General features: G+C 41.2%; 1 protein-coding gene across 3 annotated transcripts in view; it reads right to left on the bottom strand.

Moving 5' to 3' along the window:
- LOC125451703 (dual specificity calcium/calmodulin-dependent 3',5'-cyclic nucleotide phosphodiesterase 1A-like) overlaps window positions 1-20,695 on the bottom strand; it is a 793,424-nt gene extending 772,729 nt beyond the window's left edge. For all 3 annotated transcript variants that reach the window (XM_059645774.1, XM_059645776.1, XM_059645775.1), the window contains exon 1: window positions 20,501-20,695. In XM_059645774.1, the coding sequence (XP_059501757.1) occupies window positions 20,501-20,585 (85 nt within the window). In that variant the 5' untranslated portion in view covers window positions 20,586-20,695. The remainder of the gene's footprint in view (window positions 1-20,500) is intronic.
- Between the last annotated feature and the right edge of the window lie 3,816 nt (window positions 20,696-24,511).

Here is a 24,511-nt window from a genome sequence, read left to right as displayed (position 1 = left end):
GTTGACTTCATACAGTAAATTTGAAACTGTCACAGAACAATAGAAAATCTTCAAACTAGAATTCTGATTCAGATGGGGAACAATAAGGAACCTTGATATTCGCACTTTATCGGGTTTCACAAAGATTTTACTGAGAGACCTTTCAGCAAATGAGTGAGTGAGAGAAAGCAAGCTCTGCTCTCCAATTGCCCATATCTAGCACTGTGAGCAGAGATACACAACAATTAATCCAGAGGCTGTTGCTAGGCAGCAGAAATCAGCAGAAATCTTTGTCTGTTTGTCCAGCACTTGAGGGCTCGAAAATATACTTCCTGTCTCTCTCTCAAGAGCTCCACTGGATCTCTTCCAGAAAATAGCATAATTTCTAGTAAAGGCCTGACTGTTTTTCCCCCTCAAAAAATAACATTATAAAGCCTCAACATAGAACTGTCCAAATCGTTCCATTTGCTTATAGTCCATATATAAATAGATGTACTCCTAATGCTCTGCACATTTGTTCCTCCTCAAAGTGGATAACTTCATACTTTTCCACATTATATTCCATCTGCCAGGTTCTTGCCCAATCACTAAGTTTTTCAAATCCTCTTAAAGTAACTTTGCATCTTCCTCACAGTACACATTCCCACCCAGTATTGTGTATCCTGGAAACTTGGACATATTACACCTGGTTCACACATTCTAATCATTGTTATATATTGTTAATATCTGGAGCCCCAAGTACCAATCTTCATAGCATTCCATAAGAGGTTGGGGTGTACTCAGAGGTTTATAAAATAATAAGGGGTATAGATAAGGTGAAAAGCAGGTTTCTTTTCCCAAAGGTGGGTATTTCAAGACTAGGGAGCATATTTTGAAGGTGAGAGATGAATGATTTTAAGGGGACATGAGGGGCAACATTTTTTACATAGGGTGGTTTGAGTATGGAATGAACCTCCAGAGCAAGTGGTGGATGCAGGTAAAGTTACAACATTTAAAAGACATTTAGACAAACACATGAATAAGAAATGCTTGGAGGGACTAGGGTTAAGCACAGGTTAGTTGGACTATTTTAGTTTGGGATTATGATTGGCATGAATTGGTTGGACTGAGGTCTGTTTCAATGTTACATTACTCTATGACTACAAGTCAGTCTTTCAAAGCACTGAATATCTGAGATAGTAAGAACTGCCAATGCTGGAGTCAGAGATAACAAGGTGTGGAGCTGGAGGAACATAGCAGGCCAGGCAGCATCTCAGGAGCAGGAAAGCTGACATTTCGGGTCTGGACCCTTCTTCCTGCTTTGCTTTCTGCCTTTTAGCCAATGCTTAATAGATACCTATATTACCTCCTAACCATAAGTGCTTTAAATTTTGATAATCAACCTTCTTTGGAGGGTTTTATCAAAATCTTCTCAAATCCAAATGTTATACATCCATAGACTTTCCTTCAATAATTCTGTCGGTGACATATTCAGAAACTCAGACAGTTTCACTGAGCACAATTTCCCATCAATAAATCCATGCCCAATCAGATCATTACTTCCAAGTGTTCATTTATCATATTCTTCATAACAGATTCTTGCATTTCCCTATTACTGATGTAATGTTAACAGGTCTGGAGCTCCTTATATTTTCTCTCACTTCCTTCTTAAATAGTGAGGGGGAAATTTTGCTAATTTCCAATACACAAGAACAATTCTAGAAACTACAGCATTTTGGAAGATAATTTACAATGAATTGATTATCTCCACAGCTATCTCATTCAACACTCTGGATGTAGTGAATAAAAAATAATCAGGTCCTAGGAACCTAACAAGCTTCACTTCCGATTAATGGCTCCAAAATAACATTCTCACTAATATCTATCAATTCCTCATTTTTCCCTGATCCCTTGGATAATTAATTCTGGGAGATTTCTTGTATTGTCCTCAGTAAAAGCTGACGCTAAATAATCAGTTAGCATCTTTGCCATTTCTCAACCCCCATTATATATTCTCCTCAATCTGCTTGTAATGCACCTACATTTGTCTTAGCCAAACTCCTCCTTTTTAATCCTCATAGATTCATGTAATGTGGGCATTATTGTTCATTCCTCATTTTTCTTGATAGCAGTGGTGGACTGCCCTCTTCAACTAGTGCAATCGTTTTCTTGTAGGTAGACCCACAATACAATTGGGGAGGGAGCTCCAGCGACACTGAAGGAATGGTGATATTGTTCCAAGCGAGGATGTTGAATGGCCTAGAATGGAAACTTGCAGGTGTTGTTATTCCCATGTATCTCCTGTCCTTGACCTTCATGATAGGATTGATTTTATGTTTGCAAGGTGGTGAAAAAGGACACTTATGAACTTCTGTGATGCATCTTGTAGAAGGTGCACATTAGTTGTGATGGGACTGGTGTTTATGGATGTGGATGCTAATCAGGGGGGTTGCTGTGTCCTGGATTGTGTCAAGTTTCTTGAGAGTTGTTGGAACTACACTCATCTAGACAAGCAGAGTATTCCATTAGAACATTATAACTGACCTGTGCTTTGGAGATGTCGTGGACAGGTTTGGGGAAGCCAGTTGGTGAGTTACACACTGCACGATTTGAACCTCTGAGCTGCTCTTAGAATCCGAATATTTATACAGCAAGTCCAATTCAGTTTCTGATCAATGGTACCTCGAGGATGCTGATGGTGGGGGAACCAGAGATGATAATACCATCAAATGTCAAGGTGCAGTTTGTATTATCCCCAAATGTCAAGGGGTGATGGTTAGATTCTCTTGTTTTTGAAATGGTCATTGCCTGGCACTCATGTGGCACAATGTTACTTTCTACTTGTCAGCTCAAACCTAGATAGTGTTCAGGTTTGTTGCATTTAGACATGGACTGCTTCAGTATCTGGACAATAACAAATGCTGCTGCCCATTGTGCAATCATCAGGGCACATTCCCACTTCTGACCTTATGAAGGAGATCCTAATCTTTCCTATGTTGCTGGAACCCACAGGCACCATGACAACAGGACCCTTCCTCTCCTGTCCTGTGTTCCTTTCCTGCTTAAAGGAAATGTCTTTAATCTGGCCAATGGGCAGATAATACAACTCACATTCTCAGTTGCCACATGAACACAATAATTACTATTTGCACTCATGTTTAGCAAGCCCATAAAGGGAACCAAGCAAGTTTGACTTTATTTGTTGAAGAATGGATTAATAATGAGGGAATTTATGCTAAATCTATAATGAAACTTTGTTGGACCATATCTGGTATGCTGCAAATAATTCTGGTCATGTCATAAAAATAACATCAAAGTACAGGAGAGGTTGACAGAAGATTCACAGGGATGCTAACAGTAATGTGTGGGTAAACACCAGGGAAGGATTGACAGGCTGCGTTTCTTTGAAAGGAAGGAAGCTAAGTGTGACCTAACAGAGCCTTTTAATTTTTGAAGGGTTTTGATTGCAACTTACAGGGAGAATCCTCTATGGGATAGAACACAACTTACAGGGAGAATCCTCTATGGGATAGAACACAACTTGAGGCCAGCAATATAACATAACCAATTGAAAAGTGAATTCAGAAGAAAAGTCTCTATACCTCAAAAGTGGTAAGCACTTGGAACATAATACCAAAGAGAGTAATGATTCCAACAGTAGAGTTTAAGGAGAAATTAGACAAAGGTAGGAGGGGAGAAGGAACAGATAGTTTTAATAGCAAATTTAGATGACAAGTAATAGGAAATGGGACATAAGTTGTGGTGTGGGTGTGGGAACAGAAATGTAATCATGTTGACTCCTATTGAACTGTATAACAGCAGGATAAAGCCGCTGTTGTGCGTCACAACAAGGCAAGTTTCTAAATGCTGCTGTTTGTCTCTCTGGCTTGGTGTCTGTAATAGTAATTATAATATCGCACCTACTTGAAAGGAATGTGACAAAGTACACACTCATCATAAAAAAATTAATGCAGTGTCAAATTTGAAGCATAATTTCATAAATGGTGAACTGCCTGATTTAATTGCTTTCAAACACCTGCCAATCTCCTTTCCATACTGTTTTCGTCCGTAGGGAAGCATTCAAAAGATAAACCTTTTCAGAAATCCGTAACTTAACATACAGTCGATGATTAAATGAATGGCAGCATCTCCTCGCTTTTCTCTTCCAAAGCTAGTTTCAGTAAAGTAGGACATGGAATATTTGCCACAGACAAACAACAAGATCCAAAAATGGGCAGAAGGATTGCAAAACGACATTAAGCAGTAGTTTCTAATGCATGGACCATGGTGTTTGGTATTACCTGTTCACTACTATGATCACAGCATTCATTTAGTGTTAAATATGCTGCGAGAATGCGCAGGGCATACAAAATCATTGGAGGCTAGCATCACTTTGAAGCAAACCTGCTCCATTCAAAGTCAGCCTGCTGCTCTGTGAAAAGAGGTGCATTCTGGATGCTGGAAATACCTTAGGAAGCGTGTGCAAGCAGGAACCACACTGTAAAGTATGCACTGTAGTGCAAAATTTACACTACTGATTTCTTAATCACAGCACTGCAGGCCTTTGCGCCAGAGCTAGACAGAACAACAGACATTTTCTACAATCAAGAGGCCTTCCAGATAGATACTAAGAAGTTGATGGGACCAAATAAGCATCACAGTCAGTGCCAGCAGTCTCTCAAAAAAAAATTCAATGATCACATAAGTGGTCGAGGCTGGTGAATACCTCTTCAAATGGCAGGGGCATTTACACTGCCCTGTCACTCTGTTTAAAGGGTGGGAGGCCTGCATGTAAAATCTAGTGCAAACTGTAACAGTTGCCTAATTACCCACTTCTTCCCACTCTACAGTTACAAATGCAGCAAGAGCACCGTTGGGCAGGCCAACAGAGGTCCTGGGTGTCCAATTATTACCCACCACGTGTGACGTCTGCTGTTTTAACTGCATGGGTTGGTAGAAAGCAGAGAAGGGGAGTGTGAGGGGCTGGTGGAGGTGGGGGCAAGGGGGGGCAGTTGGGCTGCCTCTTTTTTAAATGGGTCTGCTGTACGTCTCCATCAAAACTCCCTCAATTAACAGCACCCTCTGCCCCTCTGGCCTTTTCAATCCCAGCTAAATACTTCTTTTGCTCTCCTCTCACCAGGGCCTGCCCATTTGGCACCAGCAATAATTTCACCAGAAATTCCCTCTCATACGGATCCTGCCCATTCGATGTCTGGGACTTGATGCAGTCCCAACAGTAGCCACCATTCTAGATGGTGCTCCAGCTCCAGCACAGACTGCAGCCAAGTGGGATGGAATGTCTATCTCAAGTGAAAGAATGTTTCCCACACTGTTAAATGAGACCAGGTCTTGAAGGCGCTGAGGGATTATATATAAGGGACTACGGTGCCCCATTAAATCAACTTGCATTTATGATGCATCAGACAGATGGGACCATTAGCTAGACACTTTGCTCCAGGAAGGTAGTACTGGAGTATTTGAATCCTGAAGGCTGTGTTGACTATCCAGTGTCAGGATGAGGTATGTCTCCTCAGAGCAATGTGGAGGGAGAAGGGAAAGAGTGCAGTACATATGAGTGTGCCAACAACACAGGTAGAACTAAAAGCTGAGGGATTATGAACAGCTAGTGGCCAAATTGAAAAGCACAGCCTCAAAGCTGCAATGAAATATAGCATACTGTGTAAATAAGATCAAAAGGTTGAATGCATGTCTCAAATATTGGTGAGCAGGCAATGAGCTTAGATTCATCAGGCCCTGTCACCAATACTGGGGAGAGATGGAGTTATGATGTTGGGGTAGCATTTACTTAGAATGTGCTAGGATTAATACCTGGCAAATTATCTAACTAGAACTGTAGGTAGACAGAGAGCTCCATGCTAAAAATCTAGAACAGAGGTTTAATAAGGAAAATTTTATAAAGGTAGTCGGAAAGAGCAGGACAATAATGGAGAGCAGCAATATGAAAAATAATAGCCAGAGTGTTTATATTTATGTATGTACTGACATACAAGTACAGCATGTACTAATAAAAGTAACCAGAAAGTGCAGCATTCATAACAAGATAGCCGAATTGATAGGAGAAACAGAAATAAATGAGTATGATATGATAACCAGTACAGAAACATGGTGACAAGTGACCAAGACTGGGAAGTGAATGTTCAAAGATATTTGAAATTTTACGAAGGCAGGAAGAAAGCAAAAAAGGTCGAGGTTCTCTTTTTAAAATGGATGTGATCAGTAAAGTGATAAGAAAATGAACTTGATTCATAGAATCAGTTTGGATAGAAAAAAGCAAGTAACTTGTGAGAGCATTTTATAGGCCCCATGGAAGTAGATCCAACATAGCACAGAGTATTAATCAAGAAATAATAGTGGCTTGCTCAATGGGTGATTTTAGCCTTTGTGAAATTGATGCTTTCAATAAATAAAGGTAGTAAGATCATAGAGTGTATTTAGGATAGTTTATCAGAATAATGCAGTCTGGAACAAACCAATGAAACATGTTAGGCAATATAAAACAGGAGAAATGAGTGAAATCACAGTGAAGGATCCTCTGAATGAACATGATCACAACATGATGGAATTTCAGCGTGAAGGGCAGAAATTTCAGTCTGAAAGGCATGTTAATGTATTAGCAAGCTTAAATAATAGCAATTAGAAAACAATAAATATAGATTTGGTGACGGTAGACTGGGAAAATAGGTTCGAAGCAATGGCAGGTATCTAAGGATATATCATATAATTGTCAACAAATATATATTTCATCAACAAAGAAGAACTCCACAAGAAGGAAACACATTTCATGCAAATTCACCAAGGCTCCTTAGACAGCATCTTCCAAACCCATGAGCCCTTTGATCCAGAAGGACAAAAGCAGTAGATAGATGGAAACGCCACCACCAACAAGTACTACACTCCATCAGCGTCCAGAAAAAAGACCCATGACTAATGCCATCCCCTCCACCACCTTAAACATTCATACACATTTAACACTGTCACTCTTTCCAGTATCCTTGCTGCTACCTGCCAACCTGGCAGCCCACGCTACTGTCACCCAATATAACATGGTACAGTCCACAGTCAGGCCTTCTAATGTTCAGAGTGTGTGAGGCCGCTCTGCAAAGCCAAGTGCAACATGACCATTGCCATGGAAGTGAGGTTCTAGGGACTGCTTGAGGGGGGTGATTAGTCTAAGAGCAAACTTCTGCAGAGGCTGAAAACAAGAATTAAAAACACTAAATGCTACGGATACTCGGCCGATCAGGTAGTATCAATAGTGAGAGAAATATAATTTACTGTTAATTGCTTTTTAAATGAGCAGGAATCAATTAACAGTTGTATGGAATAACCAATGGATTGTTGGATAAATCTGGTTTGGCATGTTTGTATCAGTAGCTTTTATTTCAGCAAAGTGACCAAACAAATGTTGCAATGATCAGTGGCTGATGCTGAATATGGTATTTGAATTGTGTTCACTAGTGCCATGTTTGGAAGAGCTGATCACAGCCAATCTGAAAAGGGCTGCGTTCCGAGGAAAGGTTCCCGGACCCGAAATGTCAAGTTTGATCTGTTCTTCACAGATGCTGTCAGGCCTGCTGAGTTTTTCCAGCAATTTCTGTTTTTGTTCTAGAACAGGGCTGTCTTGGCTGTCTTTTCCCATCTTGCTCCTACTCGCTGCCTCCTGCTCACTAAATGTTGCGTCTTCATGATGGCGAGACTGTTGTATAGGATGCAGTTATAGAAAGAAGTTATAGAGTACTCTGAAGAGAAGAGGCAGGATCACCCAGAGGTATCCAAATAGTGGAAGTATTGTTAAGAACTCCAATAACATTCTTGATGGCATTTCATACAATAATGTGACCTTTATTATATGCATACACCTCATTTATGTGTAGGTTGCAAGCTGAAATCATAAGTGAGGCATTCGACATTTATCTGTCAATAGCAATCCTCAGGTTTCATGTCCATTCCCCAGACCATCAGCATCAACACTGAGCGGCCCCCTCGCTTAACAACGATAGGACATGCATTCCAAATCTTTCAAATTAATGTTAATGGCCCATGGCTGCTAAATAATGCGTTGTTGGATATTTTCCTGTGCAATGTTCCATTGACATTACTTTCCTGCAAGAGGACAACTTTAGCATTAGGTTCATATCAGATCATGGCTTTGACTTACTGTCCCTTCATGTTCCCCCAAGTTGTGCTACATGGTCTAATTCAAAACCATCAATGCAGCCAACCTGTCATCAATCACACTCTGCAACATTTCAAGAGTTTTTAACACTGTAAATGTGCACTAGTCTCCAAATGACAACTGGGAACAGTAAGCCTTGCCAGCACTACCTCACCAAACCAACTGAATGGGAGACTTCAACAACCACCACAATGACTGGGCTTACTCCACACCAGACAGAGATGATGAACAATGTGTCTCTAGAAACAAACTCACCCTTACAAACAATCCTAAGTAATGCGGAACATTCCATCCAGCCAAATGCAGTCCTCACCTGACCTAAGTTGAGACAGTTCTATTGAAGGTCATCCTCAGCAAGATTAGTCCTTGTGATCTTCCCACATAGTCAACATAGGTCATTATTTATTCATATTGGCCTTTGCCTTCCAGTCACCAATGGCTCAATGATGAAGCAATGGAACTGCTATAAAGCAAGTTGGCTAAAATACAGCAAGACCTTGGACCGCAATATGACCACTGAGTATATGCCTATGGAAGAAATATATAACTACATTTGCAATGCTGATCACAAACTGGTTGTCAAATCGCCTACATGTCATGCCTTGATGCAGAAAGCACAACTATCCTGAAGGAGGACATGTCATCTAGTGTTCTCAATGTAGCTGGCCGTGTCATGGAGCCGCATCCCTGCTACATGTCACTGCTGATAGCAGGCAATGAGACCATGGCTCAATACAGAATGGAGTGCTGGAGTCTGATTCACCACCTTGGAGCAGCCCAAAAATTGAAGATCACCTGAAACAAATCACTCAGTCATCCTGAATCAAGTTGCAATTTATCTGTTCTGGGTATTGAAGGCAAGACTGGAAAGGAAAATAAAAAGAAAAATCACATTTAACAAGCTGACAAAAAAAATCACTGGCGACAAACAGAACAGAGCAGTCCTGGTCCCTTCGAGATCCACAGAACAAGAGAAAGCTTTAAGGAGCTTTGAATGTTGCAGTAGTGTGTGACAATATCACATCAGAAATCCTATAAAAAATCTGGTCCCCTGACTCAGTCTCCACTAGAATCAATTGGGTGAAATTATTCCTGATGTGGTATGTAGCAAAAAACATCACTGCCATAACAAAAACTCAAAAAGATCACACATTGGCATCCATCTAGTGAATAATTTCACCACATTCTGCGTGTTTTAAAATCTTGCAACGTCTCATCCTGCATATCTCGAAGTAGGGGACATCTTTAATGTCAATCAAGCTGGTTTCCATGAGGGTGCAGCATGTGATCACGCACAGGGCACTTAGCAGCTATTTCAAAAGCTGAAAAATCAGAAGGCAGGCACAGTACCACTGGAGCTCTCAATTACCTTGAACACAATATGGCACACTGACTTACTCTAAGAGCTGTTCAGAGAGTTTGCAGCCTGGGTCATGACAGTCATCGACATAGTCCTTCACAGCAGACATTTCAAAGTACATGTGGACAAGGAAGAAGTCAATAGAGGCAAGAGGACAACAGCCTGACACATAGTGCCGTGCTAGCCCCTATCCTGTCCAACATATATGCAAAGAGCTTTCCGACCTCTGTGCCCTGAATACTGATGAAACATGTTGCGCCACGCGAGCTCCATCCTCTGTAATCTGAAACAGACCCTTAACAAAGACATTGCAAGTTTGGCAGACTGCTGCAGCACAAGCATCTCTCATACCAAATTCCTCCAAAAGCACAAGCAGTGTAATGCACCTCCACGAAGCCGGTCCCAAAGATTAGTATGCACACAAGAGATGAAAACACAACCTCAGCCCAACATATTTGGGAGTGACTCAAGATCAGACCTTGCCCTTTGAGGAAAAGATATCAGCAACAATCAAGATCAGAAATAATTTCTGAACCAAAGGTCCTCCATTTGTATAGGGTATCATTGCTCAGCAGTTGCCTATCATACTACAAGCAGCGTTCTGTTCAAATGTCTGACACCAGTGCATCCAGCAAACAGCTAGTAGATGCTCAACTGAACACAATAATGTGCACCATAAACTTCCATTCCTTTCAACTCCACTCCTCTGGCATCCTATCTTTGTAAATATCATATCCCCGCACATCCACTGACTGACAAAAGCCGAAACGTCAGCTTTCCTGCTCAGCCTGCTGTGTTCTTCCAGTTCTACACCTTGTTATCTCATGCTCCATGATGATCTCTTCATACCACATTCTGCCCGCCTTCTAGCACAGCACATTGTATGGAGCGACTTTCTAGAGCAAAACCTACCAGCAGACATCTTTTGGGTCAAGCAATGAGGGAGATGGAAAGTCATTAAGTTGCTTTTATCAAACACCATCTGTCAAATGGCAGGCTTTCAGTGCTACTGTGGTCCTTACTTAACAGAGTCAGGGCAAGCTGGGGCCCCTGGCCAGCCAACTTGCACCCATGGACCCTCATGACAAACTCTCTCTGCCATTGTGGAGACAATGTTGCACATTCCCGAGTTGCATCCCTGTAGTGACTGTAATGAAGTCAGCCAGCTGGACCTCACAGAATGAGTTCCCTGATTGGATCAGATTAACAGCCGCACTCAGGCCACCCTGGCTAACAGACTGTCAGAGATGCTGACACTTTAGTCGTTGATTTTGAATGAGGCAGTACTAAAGCCAAGGACCAATTGTGTACAGGTAAAGGGGGAACTCAGTGACAAATCCTGGCCTCTACGGAGTTATTTCAATTCCCCTCTCTGGACCGAGTGACAGACTAACCACCTTGTGCTCAGCAAGTGAGAAAACTATTCGTCAGTCTTGGAGATCTGCATTTGCTAATTAAACACAATGACAGGAATAAAGGCATCATGGATACTGGGTATTAATCAGGTCTATGCACAGATCATAGTCTTATGCCAGCTAGACAATAAACTAGAAGAATTCTTTGAGGCTATGATGTATTGCGAATTTAGATGCAGAGCCTGCAATACAATATGTGCAAGCCTACAAGCTTGTCATGCTGGTGAAGTAGTGTGTTTACTTCACTAGCTTTGCTCTGAATTCCCTCCAGCAACCACACCTCTTCCCCCTCCCACACCACAGTAGATGATGCACCGAAAGAAACTGGAGGTGTCACCTTCTCCAGGAAGGTGTCCAACACACACTGATTGCCAATCACAGGCAGTTCTGACTTGCCGAGCTCTGGAACTCCAGGTGTACCTGCAAGAGGAAGCGGAGCACCTCATGATGAAACAGATATGTCACAGACACGGTTAGTTATCAAGGACAAGATAGGAGAAGATCCCTAGGGAAGTGATTCATCCCATCCTATCAGTGCTGGCTGATTAAACTGGCCAAAGCTCCTTCCATTTTCTCTTTACCCCTCATGCAGGTGCCAGAGCTGCGCACTGCAGTGGTTTCCAGAAGCAGAAGGCAATGAACAGAACATCCCAGCAGCTACACAGTCATGCCCCTTTAAAGTGAATGTTACTAGCCATCCATTCTAATCCCACTGTCCAGCAGCTGAAGCAGACCTTTTACAGGTTATAACTCTTCAGGTGCAGATCTGGGCTCCTTTTTAAACAGGTTGAAGATTTCTGCCTCTACCTTCAAACAGACCAGCAAATTCCAGATCCTCACCATTCTCATGTCCCCTCTAATCCTTTTATCAATCATCTTCAGTGTAGCCTGGTAACTCACCTCCCTGTCAAGGGAACAGATCTTTACACTCTATCTAGGACTCTCTCAATTTTGTACACCTTAATTCAATCTTTCCTCATGACCACAATTTTCGAGCTCTGCCAATGTTCTTATATACCTCCTCTATATTCTCCCCAGAGTAACTGAGTCCTCCCTGTAAGGTGGTGACCAGAATTTAACACAAAATCCAGCTCTGACTTAACCGGCATTTACGTTGTTACACTAATCACATCCCCACTTTTGTATTTAATAAAAAGGAAAAATGCACCAAATGTTTATTTTGCCAATTTATCTACCTCCCCTATAACATGTAACAAAGAACTGTGGACACTGGACATTTGAGATAGAGATTTGCAACTAATTTTCCTGCCCTTCAAGTACCAACGGATATAAATCTAAGGCTCACTTCCTCACTCCTCCCAATATCTTCCTGATTATTTTATATCCCTTTTCTTTGTTTGCAAATACATTTCCTCACACCTCTGCAGATTGAATTTGATTTGCCAGTTTCAGCCCACTCAACCAAACCATTGATATCATTCTGGAGTCAACAGATGTCTTCTTCTCTAACAACCACACAGCCAGTTTTTACATCATCTGCAAATTGCGCATTTAAGTGGATGTTTTTACAAACAGAAAGGTGTTTAAAGTGACACTCCAGAGGACTCAGCTTTGAATTCTCTGTTGTTGATTGTGTATATTAATGAATTGGACTTATAGAATTGTAAGATCCCCCTTTCCACACTGTTGGGATTCTATGATTCTGTAAGTCCAACTCATTAGTAAACACAATCATGAGCAAAGAACCCAAACCTGAGCTCTCTGGAATGTTATTTTAAACACCCTTCCATTTGTAAAAACATCCACAGACCATTATCTTTTGTTATATGTCACTGAGCCAATTTTTGATCCAACTACCACCATACTCCCTACATCCTATGGACTGCTATTTTTCTGCCCAGTCTGTCATGTGGGAAGTTAACGAATACCTTCCAAAGATTCATGTAGACAATGTTTGCTGCACTACCCTCATCAATATTCTTTGTTACTTCTTAAAACATTCAATTAGTTACTAAGACATGATTTTCCTTTTAATGAAGCCATGCTGACTGTTGCCAATTAATCCATGTCTTTCTAAAGTCACAATCACTCCCATCTCAGTGTTGATCAATTTGACCATCACCGAACTCAGACTGATCAGCCTATAATTATTTGGCCTATCCCTTTTGCACCTTAGTCTACATTTGCTGACTTCAGATACTCGAAGTCTCTCTCCTGCTTCTGTTGAGGATTGAAAAATTATTCTCAGCACTTTTGTTATTTCCTCCCTGGCTTCCTTTAATTTCCTTGGAAGATTTTAGTGCTGTTCCTATCCCAGTTGATATTCGAGGGATTGAACCCATTCCTAGCTATTATTGCCCTGTTGTTTTAACACTCAGAAATGAGACTTCACATTTGCTCTTCTATCTCCCTCCCATTATTTGGGGATCAAAAGTACACTCCTATCAGCAGGGCTTCTTATTTCTTACCTCCTGAGGTCAACCCATATAGCCTCATTTGATGGTTTGTTTGGTATATCATCCCTCTTCACAGATCTAAATGATCGCTTAACCAGCGATGTTACAGCCCCACTGTTTTTATCGTCTTCTCCACCCTGTCTGAAAACACTCATTCCAGGGATGTTGAGCTGCCACCCTTGCACTTCCTTAAGTCAAGTTTCCATCGTAGCCTCAGGATGGCACTGTTCTGAAGAGGAGATATACCAGACTGGAAACATCAACTCTGTTTCTCTCTCCTCAGTGCCAGTCCTCCTGAGTTTTCCCAGCATTCTCTGGGCTTATTTCTGATTTCTGGCATCTGCAGCATTTTCTTTCTATACGCAGGGGATGTTGATGGCCTAGTGGGATTATCACTGGACTGTTAATTCAGAGACCCTGATAATGTCCTGGGAATCGGAGTTTGAAACCCACCACAGCATATGGTGGAATTTGAATTCAATAAAATATCTGGAATTAAGACTAATGATGGCCATGAATCTATTGTCACGGAAAAACCCATCTGGTTCACTAATGTCTTTTAGGGAAGGAAACTGCGATCCTTACCTGGTCTGGCCTACATGTGACTCCAGACCCACAGCAATCTGGTTGACTCTCAACTGCCCTCTGGGTGATTAGGGACGGGCAATAAATGCTGCCTGGTCAGAGATGCCCCCATCCTGTTAATAAATAAAGATGCTGCCATGTTCCTACACATCCCCTAAGCTCATTAGCTTGAACAGCTAAATTCTTTATATTTACACATAATGGCCCTGTCATTCCAACAGCCAGTAAATGCAGGCTGGAACTGCATGTCATATTATTCATTTGATAAGTGTTTTATCATGTGATTTTATTTGAGAAAAGTTAAGAGAGAAGGAAAAGTGTAGGTTATATTTTGTGATCAGAGATAATGGGAACTGCAGATGCTGGAGAATCTGAGATAACAAAGTGTGGAGCTGGATGAACACAGCAGGCCAAGCAGCATCAGAGGAGCACAAAAGATGACGTTTCGGGCCTAGACCCTTCATCAGAGAGGGGGATGGGGAGAGGGTTCTGAAATAAATAGGGAGAGAGGGGGATGCGGACCGAAGATGGAGAGAGGAGAAGATAGGTGGAGAGGTAACAACTGCACCTCCCAGTCATGATCCATTTTAACTCCCCCTCCCATTCCTCAGATGACATGTCCATCATGGGCCTCCTGCAGTGCCACAATGATGCCACCCGAAGGTTGCAGGAACAGCAACTCATATTCTGCTTGGGAACCCTGCAGCCCAATGGTATCAATGTGGACTTCACAAGCTTCAAAATCTCCCCCTCACCCACTGCATCCCAAAACCAGCCCAGCTCGTCCCTGCCTCCCTAACCTGTTCTTCCTCTCACCTATCCCCTCCTCCCACCTCAAGACGCCATTTCCTACCTACTAACCTCATCCCGCCTCCTTGACCTGTCTGTCCTCCCCGGACTGACCTATCCCCTCCCAAACTATACTTTCCTCTCCACCTATCTTCTCCTCTCTCCATCTTCGGTCCGCCTCCCCCTTTCTCCCTATTTATTTCAGAACCCTCTCCCCATCCCCCTTTTCCGATGAAGGGTCTAGGCCCGAAACATCAGCTTTCCTACTCCTCTGAAGCTGCCTGGCCTGCTGTGTTCCTCCAGCTCCACACCTTATAAACTGATCTAACATCTTCACGGGAATAGTTAGTACATAGATAATTTGAAGTACTACCTCAATTCTACAATAAATAGAAATTTTCAAACATTTAAACTGAACTTATTGACCTAAAAATCAGATATGACACGAATGTAGGTGGATAGAGCCAGTTGCACAACTATCAATACAACTAATAATATTGCAGCCACCTTAACTATTTGTGCATGAAGCAAATGCTGCCTAATTAGCTCTTGTCATTGTGGCCTGACATTGAGAGTGCAGAATATTACTTAAAAGCTATCTGGCTGCAGACACTTTGGATCAACTGGAGGAAAAAACGTGGCTGAGACAACAGTGTTGCTGATGTTGCGCTGGAGATTCTTGTGCAGACAGTAAAGAGAGACGTTACTTCTTAATATCGACGAAGGCAGTCCTCTGGACATCGTCTCCAGAACAGTGAGTGCTCGCTGTTCAGTACAACAATGTTGAGAACCCTCAGGAACATTGTTGCAATGCAGTGGAAGAAAATACATTGTACAAGACAGATTATTGAAATACTTGCTGAGACGACTGCACCTCATTAATTACAACACCCACAGCACACTCAACAGTATATTCCATCCACCCACACACTCTTGCAATCTCTACAACGCACTTCATTCTGCCTCCTACTTAATTCTTAAAAGTCTCATTCACCCACAACTCTCCTCTTATGACACATATACAAACTCTTGCACACTGGCATCCACGTTCTTCAAACGTCTTACAAAAATCTCAGAAACTCACTCTACTCTGTATTGCAGGAAGAAGCTGCACACAACACGAGGCAATAGGTTGCCATAGGAGGAAAAAGATTAAGTCTGCCAACTTTGCGCCCGCCCCCCGCCCCCCACCCCCAAACCACCACTCCCAAGCCCAGAAAGGGTATCCTAGCCACAAGATGATACGATATTTGCTGATAAGGTCTGCAGGCCACTCATTTTCTCTCTGCTCTCCATTGCAGAAACACAAGTGAACGCTTGTCCATATCTTTCATCATCTGAGAATGTCAATACCACCTGGCATAAGATCACAGAATTTTAGAAAATGCATTCATCAGACACTAGCACGTGTAAACTCAGAAACTGTTAAAATGGTCAAGCAGCCTAAATCACTGGCTTAAGGTTCCAGTCTCTTTGGTGATGTGGTTTTAAATCCTGTCACTGCTAGTTGTACTTCATAAATAGGGCTCCTGCAACACAGTGGTAATGTCCCTGCCTCTTAGCCATGAGGGCTAGTTTCAAGTCCCACCTGCTTCAGTGAAATGTCATAATGCATCCGAACAAGTTGATTAAAAATTTCTAAACACACGTTATTGACCCCGGCTAGACGTTGCAGGTTAGCTTAGAGGAGGCATCATCACTGGACATTACTAGAGATAATGATAAATAAGAAGCCACAAGCATCAGCTCAGTGAAATCAAGCTCACTACAGAGAACTCAGGTACTGTTCCTGAAGGCCCAGGTTACAGAAGAAAATTTCGTAGACACATACCTGGAAATGTATAGGACAGTGAACCGCCTGCTAGGGTTTCTGCCCAGGGTTGAGGAATATACAGTATTGGCTCAAACTTCCATGGAGCAAATAAAAGACCATTCTGCTCTACATGGACCTGGTGATCAACTCGATCAATAATGTAGAACTGCCTGAAATGGATAATCTCAAGACAAACCTACCAAATTCCATCACAGTTGCCACTGTTGGCATTGAAGCTCAGTTACAGATATCCTAGCATTTGTTTGAGTGGTGGGCAAGTAGGTGGAGTGGATAGTCAATGATGAAGATGGCTTTGAATTATCACATTGCCAGAAATCTTGCAGTCCTCAGTTACTGAGGCAGGACCTGACCATAGCTACATGGGAGAGACAACGCTATCCATTCTCTGGATGTCAGCTTGCTTATCCCTCTGCTGGGCACACTGCATTGCTGCTACCATTCAGCCAAGTGGTTTGGAGTGTTGCCACTCAACCTAAAATGTTGTAGCCTGCAGCAAATCCTGCTTGGCCAAGAGTTATTCCACATTATGGTTCAAGATCATCTGACTACCTGCAGTATGTTTAGACTCTTCTACAATAAGCTGATGTCTGAATGTTTTATCAGATATGTGCTCTCCTGGTTGCTGCCTCATCTTCCTCCAGCTTATTCCTGCAGCTTGCTCTCATTTTGCCTCCTTTCTGTTCCTCACAATCTTCAGACCAAAGGAATGTCCTCTAAGGCCACCCCTAACTGTGTCTAGATTACTTATAAAGTAAGGAGCAACAATAAGAATAACAAAAAACAATTCTCAGTGCAGACAAAGTGAACTTTCACGAGCAATCCTAGTAAAATATTGATAAGCCAAACAATGGCTAGAGCTAATAAGGAAGAAAAGATCCAAACATGCAGGAACATGGATGTCTCTAACAAAGGCAAATAATGCGGAAGCTGGGAATCTGAAATAAATACACAAAATACACCAGCTCATAACATACAGCAGGTATGGCAGCGTATGTGTAGAGAGAATCAAAGTTAGCATTTCAGGTCTGATCATTTGTAAGGTTGACTCAAATTACCCGAGCAACACAGTCAGTGTATCAATTTGCTAGAGATAATTCCTAATAGCACAGACCCCTGAGTGAGCAGGCCCTGCTCATATCATTTCTCTACAGGTTAACTAATCGACCTGTTTACAGACGTTACTACACACTTATGGACCAAATGGGACTTGAATCCAGGACTCCTAGTCTAGAACTGGGGACACTACCAGTCCGCCACAAGACAGCCCCTTGTAAAAATGCTTAATATTGCTGCAAATGTCATTGCACAACATGACCTACAGCAGTTCAAGAATGCAGCTCACCACCAGCTTCTCAAGGGTAATTTTGAGTTGAACAGTAAATAATGGCCTTGTGAGAGATGTTCTCATCCCATGGACAGCTATTAAAAAAAGTACTTTTGTATGATTCATTAAATAACAATCATGATCATTACAATTATGTTGTATTACAGAAAGCCTGACCAAATCTTTGGGCATCGAGAATGAAAAATCGAGCTTGCAAAAAGCATGAGACCTTAGTGCGCATATATTATTGCAGATTTTAGAACGTTGTTATATTGCTACTGTCATTGTGAGTACTGATGCTAAAAAAGGTGGATAGTGCACTAGGGACTTGGCAAACCACTTCGGGAATGACAAGCAGGCATCGTACTGTTCAATTTATATGGTATCTGTTCAAACGATGCAACTAGTTGAAACATTTTGGATTTTTTTTACTATTTTAAAGACAATATATAAACACAAATTATCATTGTTGCCATTCTTTCTGCTTTCTCCCAGTTTTTTTACATTCTCTCTACTTTGTGTTTCTATCACTTTTCTCACCAGTTACTATTTCTATCTCCAGCCCCCCAGAGATTTCTATCTCTCGCTCCAACTGGTTTGTGTTTCCTTACCAAAAACAGAAAATGCTAAGAGTACAAGATAGGTCTGATAGTATCTGTGATGAGAGGACCAGTTAACATTGCTGGTCAAATTGCTGGACCCTCCTCTCCAACAGCACAAAGGACTGCAGCAGTTCAAGAAGGCAGCAAATCCTCAAGGCAACTAAGGACAAGCAATAAATGCTGATTTTGCCAGCGTTATCTAAATCCAAAGGTGTGAAAGCAGTAGTGCTAAAGATATTATTGCAGGAGATCCCCGACAAAAACGACAGGGTGTGCCCTACATCTGGTGCACCAATGCTTCAAATTTTAAATTTTGCTTCTTGTGATTTTGCCATTCAATTTCTTCATCCTACAACTATCATTGTGTATTCCACCACGTGTGCAATCCTCAAGGAAATTTGAACTCTTTCTAACCTGAACAACCCACTCCGCCAACTACTTGTACCTCACCTTTAGCAGCCTGCTTTCAGTCAACTAGGCCTTAGGATTCCTAAATTCCTGTCCCAAATCTTTTGCTGCTCCACTTCATCATTCATGGTTCATTTTACATTCTATTTCTTTTGGTCTCCTTTAGTTCATTGTCAATTTTTGTCTGATTGCATTACTTTGGATATATTTTGCTGCATTAAAAGACAAGCTACAAATGTAAACAGTTTTGTTTAAATTCAGCAGCACATGCCAAACCAATTTCGTCTTTCATTTCTCATTCAAGTGAACCTATATTCAAGGTTATGAGTATCATCCCCTGAATGTGCCTATCGGAGTGCCCACAAAGGATTTCTATCTGTTACTAACAAGTCCACGAGGAGGCCTGATATTGCTTGTTAATAATAAGTGGTGAAGAAGCTGGAGGTGTCTTGTCAATACCAGACGCACCGTCAGTCAGACTGATTTCAGAGTTTAATGTGTGAGGAAAGGCAAGTTGTACTAATTACTCAATAAATACAAATAATGAAACACCCGTTAAAATTCAAGCTGCGACTAGAAGCTGTATGCTAAAAGAAGTTGCTGGCAGCCATTGAGATCATTATGTGATATCATGTCCTGTTTTGTCACCATGGAGACAGCAATCAGTTCACAGAACATTTCATCAGTAACACGACAAACGCCAGCTTTTGAAATTTTCTGTAAAGTTCATACAAGCAAAAAAAAATCTTACTGATTTTAGTGATGTCATCATTTTAATACAATGCAGATATCATCAAACTAATGTCACTTAATAGTGCATCAGCAATTTACAGATTATTGCCACCTACTTTCATTTTATAAAGGGCTGTCAGAAAAGTGCAGCTTCTCAAAATCCCCTGGATATTTAAGAGCAATTCAATATAAAAGGCTTGAATTTGTTAATAGCAGGATTTCTCATTAAAACAAAAATCTCACGCTGACAAGACTTAATTAGAGCGCTTAAATACGCTTGCAAATCAGATTAAAAGATGAAAAGCAGTAACAGTATATGTTTTCATAATTTCTCAATGTTATGCAAACATTTTTGCATAAACTATAATGCCTTATAACCAAAGTAAGTCATTTTTTGCAGTGCAGCAACACTTATGTTGGGGAACAGCTTTATCATAACATTACTATGCTTTAGATTTTGGTGACAGACATAAGACAATGGTTTGCGCTAGACTGGTTCGGTCCGTTTTAAGGGTCATCTGGTGTGATCACTAGTACAATTGACACTGAAATGCTGGCAAGAAAGTATTACATCTACCATATATCTTATCATTCCTGCTCACCATTCACTATAACTAGAGTTGTGAGGATTTTTCAAACCACAAACCTATTTACAATGCATGTTAGCCATCTACATTATAAGACTTAAGGTGGACGGAACTGAACCAGTCAAAATGCTACGTTAAATTTTGGTTACTTTTCAATGACGTGCAATTCCTCAGAAATACACACAGGAACGTAAACCTGTATCAGGGTACATTTGAAGAATATACATGTATACAGAATGTAATACAAGTTATTCAACTCTCAAACTCCTTCAATCACAGTCTATTCACTTACGTATAGTGAAACTAAATCCATCAATGTTGAAAGTAGCACTCCGACATTTTTTGAACCCTTGTTTTCTACAATTTGTCTCAGTCATATTCAGATTTCTGTAATCCAGATGCAATTGGGTCAGAAGTTTTGTGTCTGAAGCTTGCAATTAGCCACAGTTGAAATTCTGCTTCTCACGCCTCACACTCAACACTCATGCCTGATCTCACATACCTCCTATTACTGGAACACAGACATCAAACGGCATCTCCACCCCCGATATACTCAGTGAAATGCTGGCATACTATAGGCAGTCTGATTAATCCACCCTATCAACAACCTCAATCACACAGTAACAGTTGCTTTAACTTACCATCATTTGTGAGAGAAATAACAGGCTAAAAGATGTTTTGTGGTACTAATTACAAAAGGTACATTGTTCATATTAATTAAAATTGTGCTACTCTTCAGGGCTTGCACCAATAAGGTGAAACTTACTCCTGTCAGCTTCCTCATCAATATCTTTTTCTCCTTACACATTTATTGAATGTAGAAAAAAGAATTTTGTTAATACTTCCAGTAATACATTAATGTCTTCATTCCACAACTGAATTACATTTGGGAGAAAATTAAAAGGCTGATTCGAAATCATATACATGTCAGAATGAAGAACAACAAGTCCTTAGCCTTGATAATAATTCAAGTCTTTGCAACTAAATCAATGAAGCAGATTTTCCTAATAATGCTGGATTCTCCAAAATTCACTTTATTGCTCACACTTACTTCTGAGTAAAATTAAGTATAGGATACTTATGATCCTTAACAGATGCTTTTAAGAGCAAATGCCATGCATAACAGTTTTCGATTTCTTAATTCCTCTGCTCTGATTAATACAGTACAACAGAATTCTGCAAAACAAATGTTCATTTGGCAATCATTAGAACAATTCAATCCAATATCAATGGACACCACAGTGCCACCACAAGTGATCCGTTATCACTCCCTGTTATAAATTTCAGAGAGTCTATTTACCAATCTCCATTTAGAAGTTGCAATGGGAAGTATATCAAACCTGAACACTTTCTGTGGATGAATCTCACAATTGTTGAATGATAATGACATAAAAGTGGACTATTCACCCCATCATGTCTGTGTTAACCCTATGAAGGAACAATTCACCTCCAGCCAATTACTCACATTTGCCCTGCACCCTTGCACTATTTTCTTTTTTAATCGTAGCAAAAGATGTTTGATATATAGAACTTCTCAAGAGTGTGGATTTTAAGCTAGTATGTATCACAGAAAGCGTCATGAAGGGATTTGTTTTTATAATTGGTTCTACAACAAGTGAATGAAAATATAAAAATACATTAGCTTGCTTTTGATTTTAGAATAATCAAGTAATGATTTTAGCCTGGAAAATCTACAGATTGGGAAAGCGTCTTTTTAGTGCAAAGATGACCTGACTGTAATCAAATGCAAGTACATTTTCTCCAGAAAAGGGGATAGTTTCGAGCAGCTAAGGGAATTGATACTGCAGGGTAAGAGTTATAATTTTGAAAATGTCCAGAGCAGAAGTGGTTGGTTAGCACTCTGCAGAATATCTGATCTGTCTTTCTAGCTTCTTCCTACCAAAATTTCGTGCTTCGCTGCTTTAAACTTGTTCTCTCTATCTTACCTGCATCATCCTCATGAGTCACAATTCCTTCAAACTCTGTGTCAACAAGTTTGAAAATTATGCCTGTACATCAAGGTCTAAGTCATTACAGAGAGGGGAGAGGGGCATGGGGAGGTGATGGCAAAATGGTATTATCACTGGACTGTTAATCCAGAGACCCAGATTGTGTTCTGGGGACCCAGGTTCAAATCCCACCACAGCAGATGGTGGAATTTGAATTCAATAAGAATTCTGGAATTAAGAATCTAATGATGACTGTGTATCCATTTATGATTGTCAGATAAAACCATCAGATTCACTAATGTCCTTTAGGGAAGGAAACTGCTATCCTTACCTGGTCTGGCCTACATTGACTCCAGACCCACAGCAATGTGGTTGACTCTCAACTGCCCTCAGGGCAATTAGAGATGGGCAATAAATGCTGCCTAGCCAGTGACATCCTCATCCCATGAATGAATAAAGATTAAAAAAAAAGTACGGGGGCTCCAAAACTAAACCCTGGGCGAGTCCAACATAAGCCTTCCTGCAGTCTTGTAAAGCAATTAGTCAGTAACATTCATCGCCAACTCCACTGACCAGTAAACTTTAACATCATTCTGCACTCATTTACACTCACTTGTGATAATTTCATTCCAAAGTAATCTTTCGATCATCGCCTGGCATCTAATCTTGGTCGATTGAAATCATTGAACTGAAACAAAATCACACAGTGCCTAAACAACAACAGTTAATTTACCATCAGAGTGATTAGAGGAATTCAACAAATATGAAATATTGCTGAACGAGGATCAAATTGCTCAGCAAAAGGCATTCCACTGACATGTAAAGTGATCAAGGAGCTGTTGTAGGACACTCTTAAGCTAACAATCACAAAGTTCCAGGCATCAGATTTTTCAAAACATTATGCAAAATGTAGGTAATTATTTGTGATAACGATGGGTTAATGCACAAACCTCTACTGTAATTATCATAATGGGGTCGCAAGGATCTGGAGGAGCTGTGTATTAAATAAATTTAGACGAATTTTCCAAATAAAGGCAAGAATAAATTCACAAAATGACATGAATTTACATAGTGCTTTTAACGCAAGTAAATTTGTCCAAAGTATGTTATCAGACAAAATTTGGCAAAAGACTTTATTTATGAGATTTCTGAAATGCTGTCAAGCATTTTTAAAAGAATTGCATCTGAATGGCAACACTGCTGATAATGCACATTACCACTGGATTATTTTCCATTATGTATTAAAATTCTGCAGTGTAACTTGCACACACAGGTTGAATTTTATCTGGGAGAAAATATTATTGCTATAACAATTTCAGCATCAAAGGATGTCTGGTCTACTTCATGATGAGTTAGAGTTCTCAGACAGACGCTTGCAAAATTGTACCTGACTTGCACTGCCGAACACACAGTTCTTCATACCTCTGCGTTTCTTTAGCATCAAATATCCAAAACCAAAGCCAAGTTTACAAAAGCAGATTCTGATTTAACAGACATATGTTAAGAAGCTATTTGTATTTCCTTCATAAATTGCATCTTATGTAGCACACCCTGTGCCCTCACTGCCCTGCCCCACTCAACCCAGAACGCTTCCCCAGCACCCCCAGACAAGCCTACAGCTCACACGTTACAGGGGTGACTGGAAATGTAAGAGATGTCAAAGGCCGGCTGTGCTGTAGTATTTCCGCTGGGAATGACCAAGGCAGCAGCTGAGACATCACCATTTTGTTGGGCGGGGTTGGGGGAAGTAGAGAGCTGAGCCACCAGTAACTGCGGGTGCTGCAGAGTTTAGCGACGAATAGGTCCAACTCTGGCTTGAGGGTTCGCGGCGTCAGTCTGTGTGGGTCATAAAGTCAGTTTAGGTCAGATACATACCACTCTCCTTGGCCTGACACAACCTGACCATTTCCTCTCCCACCTATCTGCCCTACGCTTCCTACCAACCAATCCCCTCTACCCCCTACATTCTGAAGAAGGGTCTCAACCCTAAATGTCAAACTTTCCTGCTCCTCTGATGCAGCTTGGCCTGCTTTGTTCAACCAGCTTCACACTGTGTGATTCCACTACCCCGTACCTGCATTCACGTATCAACACCCCACCTATCTTTCCCCAGCCCCACCCATCCTCCCTCCCACCTCCTTGACCAACACTATCTGTCCATCTTCTCTCCCACCTATCCGCCCCATGCTACTGCCCAATCCCCATTACTCCCTACCTGCAACCACCTATCAGCAACCCACCTGCATTTCCCCAGCCCCATCCCTCCTCCTTCTATTTATTTCCTAGCTCCCTTCCCTCTCCCAAGTTTTAAAGGAAGGTCCCGACCCGAAATGTCAACTTTCCTGCTCCTCTGA

The sequence above is a fragment of the Stegostoma tigrinum genome, chromosome 5 (genome assembly GCF_030684315.1).
Source record: "Stegostoma tigrinum isolate sSteTig4 chromosome 5, sSteTig4.hap1, whole genome shotgun sequence".
In the NCBI taxonomy this organism is placed as follows: Eukaryota; Metazoa; Chordata; class Chondrichthyes; order Orectolobiformes; family Stegostomatidae; genus Stegostoma; species Stegostoma tigrinum.
This window is presented reverse-complemented; position numbering and strand designations above follow the sequence as displayed.